Source organism: Trichechus manatus, unplaced genomic scaffold (genome assembly GCF_000243295.1).
Source record: "Trichechus manatus latirostris isolate Lorelei unplaced genomic scaffold, TriManLat1.0 scaffold00220, whole genome shotgun sequence".
Classification (NCBI taxonomy): domain Eukaryota; kingdom Metazoa; phylum Chordata; class Mammalia; order Sirenia; family Trichechidae; genus Trichechus; species Trichechus manatus.
In genome coordinates, this window is record NW_004444156.1 from 3,154,387 (window position 1) to 3,168,150 (window position 13,764).

A 13,764-nucleotide genomic window follows, 5' to 3' on the forward strand; every position below is an offset into this window, starting at 1 on the left:
TATAGGACAGACTAGAACTGCCCCATAGGGTTTCCAAGGAGCGGCTGGTGGATTTGAACTGCCAACCTTTTGGTTAGCAGCCAAGCTCTTAACCACTGCGCCACCAGGGCACCAATAGACTCTTTTTTATTTTCTTTTAGCCAAAGAACTTTTATCCCACTGAACTGACTATCTTTTAAGAGATAATTTCCTACTTACCTACCACCAGGGACGTTGGTGGCTAAAATTAGACATCGAAGGCTGGAGAGTAGAAAGGCTTCATCCTTCTAGCTAGCTTTGGTTTGCTGACCACTACCAGGCAGGAAACAAAAAGCAAAATATAAACAACAACAAAATCAAATCAAACCCAACCAAAACAAACAGAGAAGAAGGAGCAAGAAACAAAAAGAGAGGCTGCAAATTTAGGAAAATGACATATAATTTGAAAAATACTTTTTCAATTCTTACCTAACATACGTATTTAAGGGTATACATTAATCTTAAAATACTATTTTAGTAACACTTGATAGGTTTTATTATTTTCCTCATTTAATTCGAAATATATTTTAAGTCTTGTCCTGATTTCTTCTTTGATCCATGGGTTGTTTAGAAGTATATTTCTTAATTTCCAAAGGTACTTTTTTTTTTTTTAACTGTTTATCTTCGGCTTGGTTCTCTAGAAGGGCAAAACCAATGAAGTGTGTATATAAAAATAGAGAGAGAGAGAGTGATTTATTTCAAGAAAATGGCTCACACAGTTGTGGAGGCTGGCAAGTCCCAAGTCTGTGGGTCAAGTGTGAGGCTGGTGGCTTCTCCTGACCCACGTGGTTGCAGGGGCTGAAGAACCCAAAATCGGCAGGTCAGACAGCAGGCTACTGGCTCACAAACCAAGAACTGAAGGTCAGAGGATGACAAGTCAGAGGCTAGATCAAGAGAGAGACAGAGCTTTGCTAGAACATCCATATATATTGGAAGCAGGCCACACCTTCCAGGAAATTCCCGTTTCCTCTTATTGGCTACTCATATCATATCCCAAAATAGAGGATGATTGCATAATATCTGGCAATCCACTGAGAAGCAGGCCTAGCCAAGTCGACAAATAACCTTAAGCATCACAGTATGTTTTTGTTTTGTCTTTCTTGCATAATTACACTCTGGTCCAGATCATACCCTTATATTTTCGATCCATGGAAATTCAAATTAATGAATAATTTTCAAGTCAGCAACACCTTGAGAAAATGAAATATACAAGCACTTTAAATAGCATTTATAATACATAAAATAGCTGAAGTACTTGGGACTAAATCTGTAGAAACATTTGCAAGGTTTTTATAAAGAAATGTTTAAACTCTACTAAATGATAGTTAAAAAAATAAAGTAAGTAGAAAGATATGGAGAGAAATAGTCCAGTTTCTTGTAATGGAAAAGTTTAATATTATGTTTATGATTGCCCTAAACCTGTAGATCAATTTGGACATATTAAGTCCCCAAATTGTTCTATAGATTCAATGCAATCACAATCTACAGGTTTTTTTTTCTCTCCCTCTGTGGTGTGTGTCTGTGAGAGTGTGGGTGTGGGTGTGGGTGTGGGTGTGTAGCGGGGTTGATTGTCTGATTCTGAAATTTACGTGAAATGCAAAAGGACAAAATGATACATTTGAGAAAGAACATCAAGGTGGGTAAACTTCCTCTATCAGATATCAGTGTTTATTGTAGTCTTATGGTTATCAAGGGGATGAATTGAAACAGGGATAAACACACAGACCCATGGGCCCGAGAGCCCACAAACAGAACCACGTGTATATGGCGCAATGGTTAAGCACTCAGCTACTAACCAAAACATTGGTGATTCAAACCCACCAGGGGCTCCACAGGAGAAAAAAAAACCCGACAATCTGCTCCCGTAAAGATTACAGCAAGGACACCCCACGGGGCAGTTCTACTGTGTCCTAAAAGATCACTATGAGTCAGAATAGACTTGAAGGGCTAGAATAACAACATGGTCATATAATAGAATACATACAAATGGATCTAGATACAGATTTAAATTTAGATGTAGATTTATACATAGGCAGGTTGTCTCGGGAGAGAAGTATGTTGAAAAGCAGAGGAATCATAATAAAATAGCATCACAGTACCTCCAGAGAAGGAGAATGCTCTATTCCAAATTTCTGAAGTGCTCCCAACATCGTTTATCTTAGTTATGGGAGTGGTTACAGAGATGCTTGTTTTATAATACTGTGTTAATCTGAAAATTTGTTTTATACAATTTACTGAATGTTGTATTTCACAATAAAACAGAGGAAAAAAGAATGCAAAAATTGACTCTTAGATATAAATAATCTTCTGCACATATTGCCGTACGTGTAAAATGATAACAGCTACCATGATTTTTAATATCTCCTATGGGCATTTATTCTAAACAATTTCCAGCTATTAATCCATTTAGGCTTCAGAGACAGCCTGTGAAGTAGGTACTATTATTATGCCCACAAAACTGACACAAGGGAGAGTAGCTGATTTTCCCAAGTTTGCGCAGTTTTAATAGCAGGCCCAGAATTGGAACGCAGGGAGCGTTCTACACTTTTAATGCTGTGTCACGTTTCAGCACAATTATAAAGCCATCTCTGCAGTCAAACAGTAAGACTTAGTGTTCCCAAGCGTAACACTGAATTAAAAGCTGCAAAATGTTTATGTCAAATTGTTTTACTTCTTTTCTTTTGCATTTTTGGTTAGGGTCCCACTATTTGATCGAACCACAAATCACAAAATGCAAAGAACCCAACAACATTAATTTCATAGCACTAATACAGATGCATAGGGATCTAGAAACTTACTCATTTTGAAAAGCAGTTTCTACTTACGTGAATGACTGTTAGTGCTCCACAAGGGTGATAATGTTCAATGACAAAGTCATTATCCTTTATGGAACACACATGCTTTTCTAGATCATTGTATTGCTCTTTGTAACGTACTGTAAATACAGGAAAGAGGAGTCAGTGTTCCTATCCTGTGTATCCGTGTGTCACTTTTCCCACTGGTCTTCATCTTATATTACCTTCTGTAATTCTTCTTCAGGTCCTGGCTTTTAATTTCAATTTTCTACTTTATTTTTGTATGCTTGCCTTTGTATAATGGAATATAGGATGAATAAATAACCATGCGTGTGTGTGTGTGTGTGTGTGTGTGTGTGTGTGTGTGTGTGTACCTTTAAGAGTTGTCACTTCAAGGTCATAAATCCCACGCTGTCACTTATTTATCAATTATTCTTTGATATATCAAACACACATTCATGTTACACTATATTAAAATATCCTTGTTACCAATACGTTTCTGATTTTCTTTATGTTTTTCTCTTCTCTTTGTTTTATTTTGACTAAAAGCTCTGCAAAAGCTTCCATTTACTTCTCCACAATGCCAACTTTATAATTCATTGCCTTCAAGTCAATTCCCACTCATAGCGACCCTATAGGACAAGGTAGCATGGCCCCACGGGGTTTCCAAGGCTGTAATCTTTACAGAAGCAGACTGCTACCTCTTTCTCGGAGGAGCAGCTGGTGGTTCCAACGGCCAACATTTCTGTTAACAGCCGAGTGCTTAAATCATTGTGCCACCAGAGCTTCTGACGGCTTTATAGTGATCTATAAAGGACACATTCTTTCGTAAAAATCAGAGATAACTCATCACCATAGGCCTTTTGAAATTGAGTTAATTGATTTCATTCATGTTTTATTAAAAATAGGGTATAACATACATAAGGTTCTAGTTTTAGTAGATGAAGGTTATTATTAGTTGAGAATTTTATGGAAAGTATTCAGAATCAAGTCTTGCAGGGTTGCTCTTGTTTTTATACACGTTTATTAAGGGTACATGTCACGTTGGTGAATTAACGATGAATGAGTTTATCACTGCGCTTGTCTCCATTTGTCGGCAGGGCACTCAGGCTTTCTAACTGTTTTCTATTCTTTATTTCTAACTATTGTACAATAAGTGCTCTATACGCATTTGCAGACTGAGTAACATCCTGGTGAAGTTTATTATTTCAAGTCAATTCGTTTCATAAACATTTTTTATCTATATTTTAGTGGTGGGATTAGTGACACGAGTGAATATTTAATTTTTATAGAGGTTTTTCTGCATCTTACTATCTTTCTTTTCATGACAATCTCTGTAATTTAGCCGATATTTTGTTTCAAAATAAGACATATGCAGCTTATTCTTTTGCTCATCTTTTTTCTTGTTTATGAGCTTTTGTTACTAGGGGATGTAATAATCTCTTTTTAAAAAAAAATAGTTCAGCTATTATAGTGCAAGATGGAACAAGTAATATCTGGATTTATTATTGGTAAAAGTCTCAAATCCATGTGAAGTCTGCTCAAAAGCACGTTGGATTCATTGACCTACTTTGGATGAATGTATATTACCGAACGAGTAAGGAGAAGGAAATAATAGATCCTGGTAGCATAATCTCCGAAAATGTTAGAAACGTTTAAACTGTTTTATATTAAACCTATTTTTATACATCAACAGGTTCACTGTCTTGGGGGAGAAGTGGGAGCAGAAGTTTGGGAACATCTTCTTGTTATGATTCGGTGTCCCTTTTTGGCACTTTCTGCTACTATCAGTAATCCTGAAGATCTTACTGAGTAAGTTTAAATTGTACATTGTTGCTATGAATGGATACGTAATTCTGTCTGGTCATGGGTTTATTCCAATAATCTCTAAAACAAAACAAAATGCATAAACGTTTTCAGCTGAGATTTATTTCCTTTGATTTCGGTTATATTTAACTAGAAAGCATCTTTTCTTATTCTTTGATACAACATAATGACATGTACTTACCTGGTCCCTCATGAATTTTATGTAAAAACGATATAATTTTTTGTTTATTCTTTGATAGTTAAGTTCTTGTAGAGCAGCATAATGAAGTTTGAAACTATCCGTCAAATACCCTATGCATACTACTAACTTCCCCATGCAAAATTTCAAGAAGCGTTTTCACAATGGGTCAACATTGTTTTGGCAGAAATGGAAATAACCGCTGTATTTGGTCGGTACAATTTATAAGGAACCTGAAAGTATCAGTCCTTGGTGTTTATTTGAAATTCACAATTGATTAAACTATGCAATATACAAATCGTTTTAGTATATGTTCAGAATTTAGAGACAAGTTTGATTTTCTTAAAATCACTTTGAAATGATTTTTTTTCTTTAAAGACAAATGATGTTGCGTATTTGTTTTTCTGTGACAATAATATCTTTATTTTTATAACTCGATGGTCGGTGCTGATTAAAAGATACTGGCGAGATGTTGAGAGCACAATGGAAAATTCTGGTGCATCACAAAACGCCTTGAAAGGTTCAAAGAAACAAGAAAGCAAATGGAGAGAAAAGCCATCTTACTGAGTTAGATTGGGTCTGGGTATCTTAACACGGGAGAAGGGGAACGCAGAAGCACTGAGCACACTCTGTGTGCTTGCATTGTATCGTTGATGTTGTTGTTGCCTTATGCCATCACGTCGATTCCAACTCATGGTGACCCCATGTGTTACAGAGTAGAGTTGCTCCATAGGGTTTTCGTGGCTATAATTTTTACAAAAGCAGATTCCCGGGCCTTTTCTTCTGCGGTACCATGGGATGGGTTCAAACCACCAACCTTTCAGTTATTAACCAGTTGCACACAAACCATTTATGCCACCCAGGGACCTTTGCATCATATTAGGGTCTCTTGTATATGCAAAACAATTTAGTTCTTACTACAGCCCTGAAAAGAAGTCAATTTTATTTTTACTTAGAGTAGGAAACTAAGTTCTAGGAAGTTAAGTAGCAACTAATTAATGGTGGATCTATTAAACTCAGTGGTCAAGCTCTTTCTCAAAAATATCTATTTCAGTAAAAAGTAAAATCCTTGCATAATTTCAGTATGATTAAGGATAGAGTATGGGACTGCTATGGTAGTCAAAACAACCTGGTAATTGTACAAAGACAGACACATTGACCAATGGTACAGAATCGAGAACCCAGATGTAAATCCACCCACCTAGGGTCACCTGATCTTCAACAAAGGCCAGAAGTCCATTAAGTAGGGAAAAGACAGTCTTTTTAACAAATGGTGCTGGCAAAACTGGATGTCCATCTGTAAAAATATGAAACAGGACCCAAAACTCAGACTATACACAAAAACAAATTCAAAATGGGTCAAAGACCTAAATATAAAACCAAAAACTATGAAGATCATGGAAGAAAAAACAGGGTCAATGCTAGAAGCCCTAATACATGGCATAAATAGAATACAAACTGTAATGAACAATACACAAACACCAGAAGATAAGCTAGGTAACTGGCATCTTCTAAAAATTAAACATTTATGCTCATCAAAAGACTTCACCAGAATAGAAAAAGAACCCACAGACTGGGAACAAAATTTTGGCTATGGTATATCCGACAAAGGTCTAAAATGTACAGGAAAAAGCAACATCTCCATAAGAAAAACACAAGTAATCCAATTAAAAAATGGGCAAAGGGTATGAATAAACACTTTACCTAAGAGGATATTCAGGGGGCTAACAAACACATGAGGAAAGGCTCTCGATCACTAGCCACTGGAGAAATGTAAACCAAAACTACAGTGAGATACCATCTCACCCCAACATTACTGCCATGAATTAAAAAAAAAAAAACAAAAAAAACAGAAAATAACCAATGTTGGAGAGGCTGCGAGGAGATTGGAACTTATGCCCTGCTAGTGGTAATGCAAAATCGTACAACCATTTTGGAAAATGATCAGGCGCTTCCTTAGAAAGCTACAAATAGAAATACCATATGATCCAGCAATGCCAGTCCTACGAATATATCCTAGAGAAATAAGAGCCATCACATAAATAGCCATATGCACAACCGTGTTCACTGCAGTATTCTTCACAATAGAAAAAGATGGAAACAACCTAGATGCCCATCAACAGATGAATGGATAAACAAACTATGGTCCATACACTCAATGGAATATTATGCAACAATAAAGAACAATGATGAATTGTGAAACATCTCCCAACATGGATGAATCTGGAGGGCATTATGCTGAGTGAAATAAGTCAATCATAAAAGGAGAAATACTGTATGAGACCACTATTATAAAAACTCATGAAAATGTTTACACACAGAAAGAAACAATCTCTGATGATTACTAGGGAGGGGAGGGATGAGGAGGGGAAAGCACTACGTAGACAATAGGTAAGTGGTAACTTCGGTGAAAGATAAGACAGTACACAGTACTGGGGAAGCCATCACAACTTGACCAAGGCAAAGTCATAGAAGCTTCTTAGACACGTTTAAACTCTCATAGGGATCGAGTTACTGGGTTGAGGGCTGGGACCATGGTCTTGGGGGACATCTAGCTCAATTGGTGTAACATAGTTTAGAATGAAAATATTCTACATCCTACTTTGGTGAGTTGTGTCTGGGGTCTTAAAAGCACGTGAGTGGCCGTCTAAAATACGTCTAGTGGTCCCACCCCATCTGGAGCAAGGGAGAATGAAGAAAACCAAAGACACAAGGAAAACATTATCCAAAGGACTAATGGAACACAACTACCACAGCCTCCACCAGACTGAGTCCAGTACAACTAGATGATGCCTGGCTACCGCTACAGACTTCTCAGACAGGGATCACAATAGAGAGTCCCAGACAGAGCTCGAAAAAAATGTAGAACAGCTTACTGGTCTGGCAGAGACTGGAGAAACCCTGACAGTATGGCCTCCAGACACTCTTTTAACTCAGTACTGAAGTCACTCCTGAAGTTCATCCTTTAGCCAGAGATTAGACAGGCCCATAAAAGAAACAATAATACACGTAGCTCAACCATATATATTACACTAAATGGGCACTCCAGCCCAGGGTTAAAGACGAGAAGACAGGAGGGGACAAGAAAGCTGGACAAATGAAAATGAGGAACCCAATGTCAAGACTGGAAGAGTGTTGACATATCGTGGGGTTGGCAACCAATGTCACAAAACAATATGTGTATTAACTGTTTAATGAGAAACTAATTTGCTCTGTAAACCTTCACCTAAAGAACAATCAAAATATAATTATGTGATTATATATCTACATGTGCACACACACACACACACACACGCATGGTTATTTATTCATCCTATATTCCATTATACAAAGGCAAGCTTTACCAGAATGTATACAAAAATAAAGTAGAAAATTGAAATTAAAAGCCAGGACCTGAAGAAGAATTACAGAAGGTAATATAAGATGAACACCAGTAGGAAAAGTGAAACACAGATATACAGGATAGGAACACTGACTCCTCTTTCCTGTATTTACAGTACGTTACAAAGAGCAATACAATGATCTAGAAAAGCATGTGTGTTCCATAAAGGATAATGACTTTGTCATTGAAATTATCACCCTTGTGGCGCACTAACAGTCAATCACGTAAGTAGAAACTGCTTTTCAAAATGAGTAAGTTTCTAGATCCCTATGCATCTGTATTAGCGATATGATATTTATGTGTGTGGGTTTTTTTTTGCATTTTGTGATTTCTAGATAAAGAAATATGGAATCCCTTTAGACCTTGGATTTTCTCCTCGAGAAAGCATTCTGCTTTATGATGCTATGGTACATATTTGGCCAGAATGGTCAAGAATGCAGGTGTGTGTGTATATGTACAGAGAGAGATTCATAGATATACAAGGAGTACCGCTTTGCAGCACATCAATAATGGACAAACTGGTGAACGGCATTTATTCTGCTACAGATGAAGGCAACATTACTCATTTATAACAACACAGACTCTGGCGTCCCAGTGCTGCACAACTGGGCACATTAGTTAAATATTCTATCTGTTCAGTATTTTTTCTCTGCTACAAGGTTATAATCATACCTACTTTGCAGAGCTGTTGTGAAGACTGACTGAATAGTTATCTGCGAAGTGCTTGTAAGAGACCCTTGTCAAGTTAAGATAACTATGTATGTTTTAAATGAACACTTTAGCAATTTTCATTTTTATTTCTAAAGCAAAATGCAATACTGTATTAAAAATCACTTATGTGTTTTGAATGAGAAGCTAGTTTTGTGCTGTAAACTTTCATGTAAAGCACAATGAAATTAAAAAAAGAAAGACAAAATTAGTAAGGTCAAAATATCAACTAAAAATTAAAGTTGATGTTTGCTTCATTTTTGAAAATTTAATTTCATCTTATTTTATAAAAATATTTATAAATTCATAATTCAGTGTAAGTAAAATCATAAATTTAATTTTATAAAACTAAAATTCTTTGCAAATGTAAAAAAAATCATTTGTGTGTTGGTAGGTTCTCATTAGAACAGAATAATGTAGTATTCAACCAATACAAATAGAACAGAAGTGGTCAGCCTATATGCAGTTGGTTGGGTAACTGAATGTGGATGGGTATTATCTGTAGGATAGATTGACTTTATAGTAGTGTATGTGGAAAACGTTAGAAAGGATAATGATTCCATTCTCACTGGTATTTGTGGGTCTTCATTTTCAAGGAGTTAGAACCTGAGGAATTCAGTTGCTTTAAAAATAAAGTAATCGTCATGAGAACGGATGCAAAGAAATATGAAGAGGAACTCAAAAAGGAAATGACTCGTTGGATTTAGCTGAACCCAGACAAGGTAGTTAAAACCATTTAGGATTTACTTAAATAGGAGATTGATATGAAATGAATCTGATTTCTTTATTTAGGCACAGGAGTATTGCCCTTTTATAAAGCTCTTCAGAATTTGAAGAAGTAAATTCCATCACCATGCCATGATATTCTCCCTTTAATTGAGCTAGCTAGAAGCCCGGGTGGTACAGATGGCTAAGCCCTTGGCTTATCTAAAAATATTTAGTGCAGGATTTAGATTTAATACCCAACTTTCTTCATAAGTTGTTATATTTTCACTATTTTGATTTCCAGTCTCAAATATGAACTGATTTTGTTCACTAGTTTTCAAAATCACAAATATTTTATCATCTACCTATTACTTACACAAATTTTATGCAGGTGGATCAGTTCGTGAAGTACCTTAAGCCTCAAACTTTTGACAGTGCAGAATCTGAAAAGCGAAGAACGTTTCCCTGTTTTGTGGAAAAACTTAAACAAATGGATAGACTGCCCGCAATATTTTTTTCGTAAGTAATGTTTTGCACAGATGTCATTACACTTGAATTTGTATGAATTTGAAGATGTTTGAAAAGTATCATTAAGGAAGGATATATAATCTCTGCTTTGTATTTTGTGGAACTTTGAGGAATTTTAACTCTATTTATGTTGAAGTCATACTTACTGTACCAAATAGGGTATGATGTGATAGGATGGAACACCTCTCTTATACAGTTACACTTCAAAATCTGATTATATAGTTTGGTAGAGTGGAAATCCCTAGTCCATCAGTTATTTAAAAAATTCTATATATAATCTAAGTCAGAGAATGGAAAAGGCTAAGACTGTATTGTATGTTCACCAAAAGAGGGTATGTACAGTAACAGCTTGCACATATACACAGCTGACCACACACTGAATATCTGCTCTGTACCTTATTTTCAAAAATGTACCATAGCTAAGCCCTTTAGTACAAAGAAAAGATCTTAGAGAAGCCTGAAGACAGTTCCCTAGTCGCCTCTTTCCATTTGTCCCTTCATAGAGTTAAAAGAAAACCGAGGTGAGGCTTGGAAATGACATCAGATAGTTAGCCATCATGTTTTCATCATTCTTAAAATAATGATTTTCCTTCACAAAATATTTAGCTGACGACTAGAGCCCCCATTCATATGACCTGAGTCAGTCAGAAACAATAGCGCACCCAGGCAGTTCATACACATTTACTAAACATTTACAGTGTTCAGGGCATTCTGTAGGTACTGCAGGGGATGTAAAGATGCATATGTCACCTTTGGAAACACAGCATAGCAAAGTAGTACATTATTAACTGTAAAGCATAGTCTGCCCCTCAAGGGTACTTAACTTACTATATGTTCTAAATAAATATGTGAAAAAGACACTAAGTGCTTTATATTTTAGCTGGAAGAATTAGTACAATGGGCTGGGATGGTCAATGAAGTTTTTACAAACCAGCAGGGTCTCAAAATGTAGATAGGCTAGACAGGGAGAAGAAAGAAGGACTTCAAGCCGAAATCTGATTTATTCCACGCCATCTGAAATAGAACAAGACCTGTGGCCACCCCCCATCCAAAAACAAACAAACAAAAAAAAAAAAAAAAAAAAAAAACAAAGCAAAGCAAAATCTTTTGTCACAAAGGTTACGAGCAAACTTCCGAGGGAGATAGCTAGATAGCGAGATGGAGAATAGCTTTGGCTGGAGACCATAGGGTTGCGATGAGTTAGAATTGACTCCACAGCAACAGGTTTGGGTTTTTTGTTTGTTTGTTTTTGGAGGTGAGTTTAATTTATGCATGTGTATATATGTATGGAGCCCTCGTGGCGCAGTGGTTAAGGGCTAGGCTGCTAACCAAAAAATCGGCAGTTCGAATCCACCAGCCCCTCCTTGGAAACCCTATGGGGCAGTTCAACTCTGTCCTATACAGGGTTCCTGTGAGTCGGAATCGACTTGATGGCGACGGGTTTGGTTTTTCGGGTTTTTATGTATGTACGTACGCGTCCCCTTGTCCACACATAACCTTTATACATATATACGTTCAAGGAAGACAGTCGGGTAATTTATGCCAAATTGTGAACTCCTGCAAATGCCTATAAAAAAGGAGAGTGCATTTTATCTTGTAGTAAATAGGAAAGTTTTTGAGCAAAGACATGATAAAAAGGACAAACCAGAAATGATGAAGTACAACATTATTCATAGAAATTCCCTCAAAATTAAAGTCCCAACTCAAACTGCGTTCACAGGTGAAAACGAACTGACTGGTAACAACCGTCACAAAGTACTGGTCTATTCTTCACAGATATTCAGAATTCTTTACATTGGGACTTTTTAAATGGGAAGGGAGCAGTTTTAAGCCAGCAAAGAGCCCTTACCTAACTTTTTTATTTGTCATAACCAAAAATCAAACCAAACCCGCTGCCGTCCAGTCGATTCCCACTCATAGCGACCCTACAGGACAGAGTAGGGCTGCTCCATAGAGTTACCAAGGAGCACCTGGTGGATTCCAACTGCCGACCTTTTGGTTAGCGGCGTAGCTCTTAACCACTAGGCCGCCAGGGTTCCCTTATTTATCATAGTTACTGCTTAAAAATTAACCTGTCCAGCTGACTCTGTTTCTTTCGCTTAGATATACCCTAATTTAGGAACCAAGCGGGCTTCAATAAATGGAAGGCAGAGAATAATATTGCCTAAACAAATATTCTTGCTGACAAAAATTCGCTTTAGTGATGTAGATGGGTCGAGTGATATGGGCATACGATCATCAAATGTTGTCACCAATGTTTAACATAGATTCAACATTCACTCAGTGGAAAATGCAGCTTCAAAACTTTTTGAGAATTTGATAATGAAGCAAAATGGTCTTAAATACCCAAATTCTGAAAGACAGAGGAAAAATTTGGAAAACAAACTACAGAAAGCCAGAAAATCTCAAAAGAAAAACTTCACTGTGTGAGTATGATTTCTACTTGAAATACGGAATTAAATGTGTAATAAGCCATATGAGTTTTTATTGCTTATTATACAACTCAGCTGTTTTTATCAAACTTATTTTTATAATGTAGTGGTGCAATTTCTGTCTGTTTTTATGACAAATCCAATTAATCTAATTATAGCTCACTTTGGGGCCGTATGAAGAAGAGGATTATTGAGTATTTTAATGATTATTCAATGGTTTACAGTACTTTTTAAAAATTTTACTAGCTTATTTCTTTCCTCTTTTTTAGGGACACAGAATATAAGTTTGCTTTTCAGAAATTATAAGCTTGCAACTTTGCAGAAAATAGAGTGCATGAATGTATATATTCACTTATAAAGAATAACCATTGATAATATCACATACCTTATTGGAACAAGTTATCAACATATTTATCTTTTAATATAGAAATCAAGAAATATGATTTTAGTATTTTTATGTGTTTATTGTCTTCAGATCAAATATTGTCTTAGGTTAAGATATGCCTTTGTTATTTTTGTTTTGTTCTAACGTATAAATTAACCCCGGAAACAACATTCACTGTAATAGTTAGAAAATTCCCACTCTAATCCAGGACTCTTCTCTGACTTTTGAGAGAAATAACAACCACGATGGAATAAATCTTTCTTTTCTTACTGTATCATGTGCATTTCTGAGATGAGGGTGATCAGACAGAGTAAACTGAGGTCTGAAAAGAGCCAAGTTGCACACATCTGTGAGGGTCTATGTCTCAGTGGGCCAGGGGCCAGTTGATCTTTTACATAATAAACCAAAAAAGCCAAACTCATTGCTGTTGAATCGATTCTGACTGATGGTAACACCATGCGTGACAGAGTAGAAAGCTCCATGCGACTTTCCTGACTGAGCTCTTAACGGAAGCAGATTGCCAACGTTTATTCTGTGGTACCACTGCGTGGCTTTGAACCCCAACCTTTAATTTAGTAGTCAAGTGCAAACCACTGGTACCACTCAGAGACATCTTTTACAGAACAGCTGATATGAACCCGTTGCCTTCTGTGTGATATAGGTGACCCTGTGAGGGATATAGGTGACCCCGTGTGTGATATAGGTGACCCCGTGTGTGTGATATATGTGACCCCATGTGTGGTATAGGTGGTGACCCCGTGTGTGATATAGGTGGTGACCCCGTGTGTGATATAGGTGGTGACCCC

At 36.7% G+C, this 13,764-nt stretch overlaps 1 protein-coding gene across 1 annotated transcript in view; it reads left to right on the forward strand.

Annotated features, from left to right (window-relative positions):
• The window catches only part of LOC101360370 (probable ATP-dependent RNA helicase DDX60), a 62,458-nt gene that overhangs the window by 26,519 nt on the left and 22,175 nt on the right, over positions 1–13,764 (forward strand). The window contains 6 exon segments of the mRNA XM_023742865.1: positions 4,510–4,625; positions 5,256–5,395; positions 8,316–8,375; positions 8,378–8,424; positions 8,536–8,640; positions 10,005–10,132. Coding sequence (XP_023598633.1) covers positions 4,510–4,625; positions 5,256–5,395; positions 8,316–8,375; positions 8,378–8,424; positions 8,536–8,640; positions 10,005–10,132 — 596 coding nt within the window.